The 10,866-nt window shown below is 40.9% G+C and overlaps 1 protein-coding gene across 1 annotated transcript in view; it reads left to right on the top strand.

Annotated features, from left to right (window-relative positions):
- Positions 1-7,017, top strand: part of ttll5 (tubulin tyrosine ligase-like family, member 5) — a 58,315-nt gene extending 51,298 nt beyond the window's left edge. The window contains exons 28-30 of the mRNA XM_030794244.1: positions 2,122-2,360; positions 6,749-6,828; positions 7,001-7,017. Coding sequence (XP_030650104.1) covers positions 2,122-2,360; positions 6,749-6,828; positions 7,001-7,017 — 336 coding nt within the window. The remainder of the gene's footprint in view (positions 1-2,121; positions 2,361-6,748; positions 6,829-7,000) is intronic.
- The last annotated feature ends 3,849 nt before the right edge of the window (positions 7,018-10,866 follow it).

Genomic DNA, 10,866 nt, shown 5'->3' on the forward strand with positions numbered 1-10,866 from the left:
TGCAGAATTGTTAATAATACACATGTATACTTGACTCCTCTGAGTTTGCCTGCTTAGTGAGCAAGAGCATGAATGATGGCTATTTGTGTCACAGATAACATCTTTCTGGCAATCTTCCCAAGTCTTGATTAATTTGTGTGTCCAGTCATGATTCTTTGTATGTTCAGAGAGGGTTTACTTACACATACTCATATAGACACTCCCTGTGAGCACACGTATGATGCGATCACATTTCTTTTTTGTGCGTTTGTGTGAGTGTTAGTGAGTGGGTGTGTGTGTGTGTGTGTGTAATTCCATTTCTCAAAAAACCAAACTCTCGCTGTCTAGAACCATGATTAAAAGAGCACAAACTCACATGCAGCATGATATCAGAAAAATGGATCTTTCTGCCGTGTAAGTGTGTTTCATTGTGAATTCGAATAAAGTAATCAAATGTCTCTTATTCCGGTGCTCAGCTGCGTGTTCCAGTTGCTGGGCGCAGACTCCTCGGCTCCTCTACAGGCTTGGCCAGGGGCCACCTGGCAGCCAAAGAAAGGTGCCCTTTCCTGGCCCTGCTCAACTGCAGCGTAGACCCAGACCCTCCAACCTGCAAAACCAGGCCTCTCATTCATCAAAACCAAAAACAGCCTCAAAAACGCTCGCTGTCACGCTGCCGGCTCCTTTTGAACACACACACGCACACACTGCATAAATAAACACTTGTACTCACACAAACACGCAATTTCTTTAAAGAAGCTATAAAACAAGACTGTGAGATTAACTGTGTAAAGTGCCATTAAAATCAAAGGGATGTGAAGTGGATGGAATACTTAGCATTCCTAATTCATGCAAATGAATGAACAGCAGCCATTAAATAGCCATGTTAAGTACGAAAACGTGTTTACCAAGTTGAAATTCTTTTTTTATATTCAACTTTAGAAATCTTGTATAAACAAGCATGAAATGTGAAGAATTTCTGGGTTTCAGTGGGTCAGATTAGAAAGCATTTAGTGCCTGTTTTGAGAAGTAATGACTTTTCTTATGTGGAAATAAATGCAATGACACTTTGGAACGTAGTTCTGTTTGACTTCATGTGACGTCCCGGAAGAATTCTGTTTATAATAGAAACTTTAAGATAAAAGAATAAAGACTTTCCTTTAGCAAAACAAAACCATTCATTTCCATCCTCGCAGTGCCCCTTGACTTTCCATCAGAACGGTACAACTCTAATAACATGGCAAAGAGCTAGCTCTGTAACCATTGGTGTTCATCGGTTTCTTATATCACTTCTGAATTGGGAAACGTTTCCCTCCATGTAACCTTCAGAAAAGGTTCCTCACTCACCTCTAGGTAGATTAGTCCAAATTCAAACTCAGTCCATATGTGATGGCTCCCACTCTATCCAAAATATCTACTTTGGGGGAAAAAAGGAACCTCTCAGATAGCTAACAAGATGACTACAGTTATAACTTAAGTGAATGGTGCCTAAATGGAAAAATGGCACAGGTTCAGGAAAGTAGATGGTTGATAGTCCATGTCAGAGTGATACTGAAGGGTAAGTTTGCTAACTGGCTAACTTTTCCGGCACAGTAATTTTGATGAGAGGAGTCACCCAATTGTGAAGTGCTCCTCAAAGTTTTTACCGGAACTCTGCATTACATCACTGAATGTCAAATGGATATTGAACTCAAATGGTGTGAGCTCCCCTCTTACTGGGCGTTAATGAGAAAACTGGGTTTAGCCCAACTGGATATCTTATGATGTGGTATCTCCTGAGCTCCTTGTTAGACAGTCTCTTCTCAGGAAGGCAAAGTTTAATGGGGACCCAGGACCACATACTTTCAGAAGAATCTTTGCTTTGTAAATTAAAATATGTAAGGTCTAAAAGTACACATATACACATTTTTGCTGCGTACATTTGTTTGATTTGATCAAGATTTGAAAATAAGTCCCACAATTATTGCCCATTTTTTTTTATCTTTCTGAAGTAGCAGTGATCTTGATCATTCATGATTTACCATTGCAGGGTAGTTCTATCAATGCTATGGGCAGTTGGAATACAAAAAAAAATTGTTCTGTGTTTTTGAATGGACAAATCTCACAAATCTGTATTTATGTCCATGTTTGTGTTTTTGTTTCCAGGCTATTCTGGCAGCACATACTCTATCTGCTCCTGATGTGGTGTCATGTACCCCGGCTTCCATATCAAGTCCCCAAATGAGCCATGGACACGGACACCCTGTCATCCAGAACCAGATGACCCAGGGTCAGACTAAACCCCAGAGCCATCCCCAAGGGGGCACCTTTCTGGCTCCTAAGCCTCCTAGCAGCACCCCCAAAGATGGCTTTTCACGGAAAACAGCCACGCATCGTCTCAACAAGTGAGGCCTGCTTTTATTTATTTATTTATTTATTTATTTTTGTTTATCGACATATCTCTTATATAATTTGCTGTATAGATTCAATGCCACTTAAAGAGAGCATGCCATACCTGCTCATTCCACCCACTGCATCTCTTCGACTCTGTCTCTCAAACATACACTTATACACACGTAGACATCACACTGTGCTCTGGATTCTGCCGCTTCAGTAAACAGAGTGTGGTTCAGTTGCCGGCCACTGTTTATAAATGCTGTGGAAACGTTATTTTGTTTGGAGATTAACGGTCAAAAGGGTTTGGGGGTGGGAGCTGGAGTGTTAGCTGCAACATTAGAAAGAAAGAAAGAAAGAAAGAAAGAGAAAAGAGAGAAAGAGAAAAGAAAGGAAAGGAGAAAGAACAAGCCTAAACTGTCATCTGTTTCCCACGCTTCAGCATAACTTTATTACAGCACATCTGGCCAAATTACACAACAATAGCAAATCTCTGTGATAGCTGTGGTGTGGTTTTTTAAATATTGGCTGAGAGTAAATTGGGCACTGTGATAGTAGTGGTGGGGGGGTTTGTGTTATGTATTGAGTGTTTATCTGGTCCTTCCATTCTGAATACAACCCTTTTCATTTACTCCCCTTCATTAGCTCAAACAATTTATACATAATTTCGGCTATTAGCGTGAGCAGATAAGCACGTAATAGATCATGTATTGAAAACATGAAGTTTGTGAGTAACTGCACCAGAGGGGTTGGTAACATTCTTGTAGACAGAGGTAAAGTTAATTTCTAAGTTACAACCATTATTATGTGGAGCATTGGGAGTCAAAGGATAGTTAGGATTGAAAAATCCCCTTGAGGAAAAGTAGCATTGACTAAAATCAGTATAAAATTTAAGAAAATATATCACCCATCACTGAAGGAAAGTTCAAAAGTACACTGAACTCATTGGACTCTCTCATAAGGTATGAATATTTTTCCTCATTTCACTGTGGTTTTGGTGAAGACAAAATGGAGCCCTGTCGATAAAGTGATAAAGTTTAGTAGTAAAGTTCAATAGTATTACTTTTAACTGAAGGGTTGATGTAGCCGTTGATGGTTTTATGAAGGAGCGGTATAAAACTGGAGACATGAGGCTAGTGAGAACTGGGAACAGCAGGGTTAAAGACTAATTTATGTAAGGGATAATTGATAGTTGGCTGTTTAGAGGATGGTGGAACAGCACTGGGGAGAGTAGAGTTAATGGCATATCTAGTGAAGAGGTTGGTAGAAAAGCATTGGGGAGGGAAGGTGCAGTATTTGCTCCTCTGTGTGTGCCTTTCTGGCCCTGGCTGTGTTTACCCTCAGCATGTGGAATTCCAGAGCCCCTCTCTCTCTCCACCGTCCTGCATTTTTGTGGTCGGCCTGTGTGACAGGGGAGAGTGTGGGAAAAACGGAAGCTCAAAGACCAAAAATGCATGATGGAAAAGAAAGAAAGAGAGAAAAATGGAAAGAGAGATGAAAGGGAAAAGAGAGGAGCAGGAGAAACAAAGTTAGATTGAGGTAAAGAGAGGAAAGGTTGGCGTGTAAGAAAGAAAGAAACTGATTCACAGGCAGAAAAGGAAAAGGAGCCCTTTAAACTAAAAGAGGAACAAAGAAAGAGAGAAGAAGGGAGAGGAGGTTTGTACCTCTGAGAGAACAGATGATTGTTAACAGAAAATGAGTATTAAACTGTTTCCTTAAATTTTGCTCCCATTTTTGGAACGGCACAGCAAACGAATGTTCCAGTTTTTCTGCTGCCTTATAGATAGCCTTCTATTAGTCCTGTTGTCATCATGTTTTAATATGCATCATTATTTTTACATCTTCAGCCTATAAACCACTGGGTCCTTATCTTAACCATGTGTTTTTCTCTTTGACTTTTTAAAATACAATGCTCAATTGAATCCCCATACTTTTAAATGTGTGATATTAAGGGCTGGCGTGACAAAGTAAAGTGAGTAGTTGTTAGTTGTTCTGGTGATTTCGGGGTGAATGGTAATGAATGTAATGGCCGGTGCCTCCAGATTGTCTGAGTAGGCTCTAAAGATGCTGAATCATGGTCTGTGTGGAACTGAGTGCAGGCAGCCAACCAATTATCCTTCTCTGAGACAGATCAGAAGTTAATTAGACAAATGAGAAACTAATTCAGATCAATAGGCTTTTAACTTGATTTCACTGGAAGGCTTTTAAGGCAGTGAGTACATAGAGTGAAATAAACAGGCGACATGTCCATGACTAATGTAGTATCGCGCTGTCTATGCATACACAAACACACACACACACACACTCATGCAAAACTTTCTCCCTCTCTCTCAAACACACACACACACACACACACATACACACACACACACACACACACACAGACAAGCTTGCATTGTCATACAGCATGCATTGGCTAAAGGGGGTAATTTGTTAAAATAAATTACGCGATTGTGTGTGTTTTGTTTGCAAAGCATTTTGGGTAGCTAAGGAAACAGGGGTTGCAGATGGCGTAACTAATAGGGTGACAATTACAGCAGCACCGTAAATGTCTGGTCTGCTGCCACTTCAAATGCCTATGAAAAGTCATAAGGAATTGCTAAGCTCTTGTGTTGCCTAGAGAGTAAGAAACTAAACTGTTCCCATTTCTTTCCTCTAAGAATGTGAGAATATTATGCAATATTCACATAGGCACATAGCTATTTCTGTAGCTATTTCAAGCATGGCCAGCACAGTCTTCACAAGCAGAAACCAGCTATACCAGCTATACATGCAGAAAGCATTTTTTTTGGCGAAGGAAATTTTATGGCTCAAAGTAAAAGTTAACCAGTTTTTCATCGTTTTCCCAATACGAGCTTATTGTAAAACAGTGCTACGGATGGGAGGTCGCCGCAGTTCATTGCTGTAGCTGAATGTCAGAATTCCAATAGTTTAATTAGCATCCTCATTTAGAAACAATGAGGGTGTATGGGACCAGGTTATGGCTTATTGAAAGGTAAGCACACAATGCAGGAAGAGACAACAACCAAAAATGACTTTGCTTCAACATAAATAAAATGAATAACTTTCTTAAGTTTGTTAGTGAATCCTTTATTTCCCTCTGGTAGTCTTTGGATTGTGAACACTCTTATTGGGTCACTGCATTCCACCACTCCATCCAACATCTCAAAGTACTTACCAACTTTCTCAAACAGCTAATGCAAGGTTAAAGTGTTGCTTCCTGCCCAGTCAAGTTGGGCTTTTAATTGGCTCAGTTCTGGTGACGGTGGTGCCCTGGGGGGGGTTGCGTAATCATATGAAAGGACAACTGTGTGGCCCCTATAAGGCAGCTCTGTATACCCTCATTACCTAACTAATGCTCCTCTGGCAGACCACTACTCAGAGCCTGGGGCTTCATACCAGCTAAGCTTTATTTATTGTTCCAAAAATATTTAGAGGATTTAACGTATAGAGTTACAGGCGTGTTCCTCCCTACCCCCCATCCAGATATAATGATTTACACTTCACTTGGACTGTAAAGAGGCATATTTTCCCCTTTTGCAGCAGGCGAGAATGACGTTATCTGTTCAGCTTGCCGCCGTGGAGAGATGCTTGTCACAGGTTCTTTTATGCCTGCGTTGGGATATCTGACAGCAGTGACAAAAAAATTCAGATGTGCAGGAACATTTTCTTTTATGCGTGTGATACCTGATCACAGGGTTATGTCACGGTCTCATAATCTGGTGTGCAGAGAGCAGCTGAGACTGGCAGTGGTGAGTTATTCCCAGCTGAGAGTGATTGGCATTAGTTCGAGTGGTTTCCCCAATCTAGAATATCTCTTATTTTCTGGAGTTATAGGTTTGCACTATTGTTTGTACGCTCCTAGTCAAGCACATAAGAGAAACATAGCTACAGTGGATCACAGTCAGTATAGGGAACTGAGACTTGAGGAGCAGCAGGAATGTTTGCTGGCCCAATACTAGCCACTCATGAAAAGCACTTGGTAAACACTTTACTTCTCAGAGTGTCTACCAACTCCAAACTCCCCCCTTAACATTTCAGGCTGCATCTCAGGCACCCCCACATATAGTGCCTACAGATATCTAGGACTGCATAGCCTCAAATGTCAGACTTGGAACTGCCTTCACTATGGGTCTGGAATGTTTTGAGCTTTGAATCTGGTTAAGACAAGTTGGGTGTAACGAGTTTTTGAGTCAGATTAAGCCTGTAAAACTGATCTTTAAAAGCACATTATGTTTTTTGTGGAGATAGGTGAATCTGTCAGATTGATCTGTGAAAGCTGATATCAGCTTTTATGCAGATAAGTGAGTTATCTTTGCTTGTATGTTGGTAATAGCAAAAATGACGCCGGACTGGTGGGTTAAAGATAAAACTCGTTCTCTTATCTTGCTGTTCACAGGCAGATACCATCTGAGAGTCCACCAAGCAGCAGTGGACCCAGCGCACACATAGTATATGACACTATGTGTGGGAAAACAGGTGGGAGGACACTCTCTGTCTCTCTATCTCTCTGTCTTTCTCTCCTCTTTCACTTTCTCTGTCTTTTGTATGAACATGCGCACACATGTGTAAGCTGAAATTCACACAACAGCAAACACAGCCTCCAGAATGAGTCTCTACCCTTCTAACTGATGGGCTGGTTTGACTCCAGACCTCCAGCCCTGCTGAGGCATTTACTGAATAATACTTTGAGAAAAGTTCTCTGTGGTGTTGAAAGGACATACAGTGATTCATTGTAGAGAAAAAATAGAGCCATCAGAGAACTGCTGATGAAAATATGCGGATATGTTGTGCTGCAACAGAGAACTTATTGAAGTTAGAATACTTAATTTAATTTGAGGGCCTGAAACTTTTGACCTGAAGTAATGACTTATGTTTCATTCTCACTGATCCCTCTGTGTAAGATGGGATATAATTTCTCTTTGTACACCTTTTTAAAATGGAAACCAAAGGTCTGTGTCAACAGATGAAAAGATTACTAAATAATTGTGTTCTCGCTAATGTACTGAGTGAGATGTTGGACTATAAAGATGCTAATATACCCTGCAGTGTATTAAGAGGCAGCCTTGGCGTAGACTGCCCATGAAAAGTGTGCCCTCCCCAGGTGGCTTACCCTGGCAGTGTTAGTGGTATTCAGCTTGGCAGAAGGATCACAGCAGCATGAGACACTGATTAACTATTCAGAGCTGATTTTATTCTCATCATGTATGACAAATGCTCAGACTGGATCCAGTGACCTTTCTCAGAGTATAGGACCTAACAGCAGTCACATCAGAGTATACAACACAACAGCAGTCACGTCAGAGTATTCAACACAACAACAGTCACGTCAGAGTATTCAACACAACAACAGTCACGTCAGAGTATACAACACAACAACAGTCATGTCAGAGTATTCAACACAACAGCAGTCACGTCAGAGTATACAACACAACAACAGTCATGTCAGAGTATTCAACACAACAGCAGTCACGTCAGAGTATTCAACACAACAACAGTCACGTCAGAGTATACGACACAACAGCAGTCACGTCAGAGTATACAACACAACAACAGTCATGTCAGAGTATACGACACAACAACAGTCATGTCAGAGTATACAACACAACAGCAGTCATGTCAGAGTATAGGACCCAACAGCAGTCATGTCAGAGTATTCAACACAACAGCAGTCACGTCAGAGTATACAACACAACAACAGTCACGTCAGAGTATTCAACACAACAGCAGTCATGTCAGAGTATAGGACACAACAGCAGTCATGTCAGAGTATACAACACAACAACAGTCATGTCAGAGTATTCAACACAACAACAGTCATGTCAGGGTATACAACACAACAGTCATGTCAGAGTATACAACACAACAACAGTCATGTCAGAGTATTCAACACAACAACAGTCATGTCAGAGTATAGGACACAACAGCAGTCACGTCAGAGTATACAACACAACAACAGTCATGTCAGAGTATACAACACAACAGCAGTCATGTCAGAGTATTCAACACAACAACAGTCATGTCAGAGTATACAACACAACAACAGTCATGTCAGAGTATACAACACAACAACAGTCATGTCAGAGTATTCAACACAACAACAGTCATGTCAGAGTATAGGACACAACAGCAGTCACGTCAGAATATACAACACAACAACAGTCATGTCAGAGTATAGGACACAACAGCAGTCACGTCAGAGTATACAACACAACAACAGTCATGTCAGAGTATACAACACAACAACAGTCATGTCAGAGTATAGGACACAACAGCAGTCACGTCAGAGTATACGACACAACAGCAGTCACGTCAGAGTATACAACACAACAACAGTCATGTCAGAGTATACAACACAACAACAGTCATGTCAGAGTATTCAACACAACAACAGTCATGTCAGAGTATACGACACAACAGCAGTCACGTCAGAATATACAACACAACAACAGTCATGTCAGAGTATACAACACAACAGCAGTCATGTCAGAGTATACAACACAACAACAGTCATGTCAGAGTATACAACACAACAACAGTCATGTCAGAGTATAGGACACAACAGCAGTCACGTCAGAGTATACGACACAACAGCAGTCACGTCAGAGTATACGACACAACAGCAGTCACGTCAGAGTATACAACACAACAACAGTCATGTCAGAGTATTCAACACAACAACAGTCATGTCAGAGTATACAACACAACAACAGTCATGTCAGAGTATTCAACACAACAACAGTCATGTCAGAGTATAGGACACAACAGCAGTCACGTCAGAGTATACAACACAACAACAGTCATGTCAGAGTATGCAACACAACAGCAGTCACGTCAGAGTATACAACACAACAACAGTCACGTCAGAATATACAACACAACAACAGCAGTCATGTCAGACTATACAACACAACAACAACAGTCATGTCAGAGTATACAACACAACAACAACAGTCACGTCAGAGTATACAACACAACAACAGTCATGTCAGAGTATACAACACAACAACAGTCATGTCAGAGTATTCAACACAACAACAGTCACGTCAGAGTATACGACACAAAAACAGTCACGTCAGAGTATACGACACAAAAACAGTCACGTCAGAGTATACGACACAAAAACAGTCACGTCAGAGTATACGACACAACAACAGTCATGTCAGAGTATACGACACAAAAACAGTCACATCAGAGTATACGACACAAAAACAGTCACATCAGAGTATACGACACAACAACAGTCACATCAGAGTATACGACACAAAAACAGTCACGTCAGAGTATACGACACAAAAACAGTCACGTCAGAGTATACGACACAACAACAGTCACATCAGAGTATACGACACAAAAACAGTCACGTCAGAGTATACGACACAAAAACAGTCACGTCAGAGTATACGACACAACAACAGTCACATCAGAGTATACAACACAACAACAGTCATGTCAGAGTATACAACACAACAACAGTCATGTCAGAGTATACAACACAACAACAGTCATGTCAGAGTATACGACACAACAGCAGTCACGTCAGAGTATACAACACAACAACAGTCATGTCAGAGTATACGACACAAAAACAGTCACGTCAGAGTATACGACACAAAAACAGTCACATCAGAGTATACGACACAACAACAGTCACATCAGAGTATACGAAACAAAAACAGTCACGTCAGAGTATACGAAACAAAAACAGTCACGTCAGAGTATACGACACAAAAACAGTCATGTCAGAGTATACAACACAACAACAGTCATGTCAGAGTATACAACACAACAACAGTCACGTCAGAGTATACAACACAACAACAGTCATGTCAGAGTATAGGACACAGCAACAGTCACATCAGAGTATACAACACAACAACAGTCATGTCAGAGTATACAACACAACAGCAGTCATATGAGAGTATACAACACAACAACAGTCATATCAGAGTATACGACACAACAACAGTCATGTCAGAGTATACAACACAACAACAGTCATGTCAGAGTATACAACACAACAGCAGTCATGTCAGAGTATACAACACAGCAGCAGTCATGTGAGAGTATACAACACAACAGCAGTTATGTCAGAATATACAACAGAACAGCAGTCATGTCAGAGTATACGACACAACAGCAGTGGAGCATCATGGCTAATTGTGAAGTAATTGTTTAACAGATGTTCTTGGTGTGTTAACAGAACATCCACTTTTGACTAAAAGCATTTGGCTTCACAGTGTTCTTCTTACGGTCAGTTATTAAAAAAATATATGTTTTTAATAATTCAAGAGAAGAAGCTAAGGAGACCTAGCATTCTTAAGTGAGTCTGAAATGGAGATATTGAGTAAGCGAATTAGTGTGGGTAGAGGTCAAATGGTCATCGGCCTGCTGGACGTAGACTTAACTGTTGTCTAACACACGGCTGTGTGAAACGCACAAATGTTGGCCATTCTCAGCTGTTGGGAACATCTTTCCAGGGTAATCACCACACAACCATGGAAATCCTACCCCTGT

The sequence above is a fragment of the Chanos chanos genome, chromosome 1 (assembly GCF_902362185.1).
Source record: "Chanos chanos chromosome 1, fChaCha1.1, whole genome shotgun sequence".
Taxonomy (NCBI): domain Eukaryota; kingdom Metazoa; phylum Chordata; class Actinopteri; order Gonorynchiformes; family Chanidae; genus Chanos; species Chanos chanos.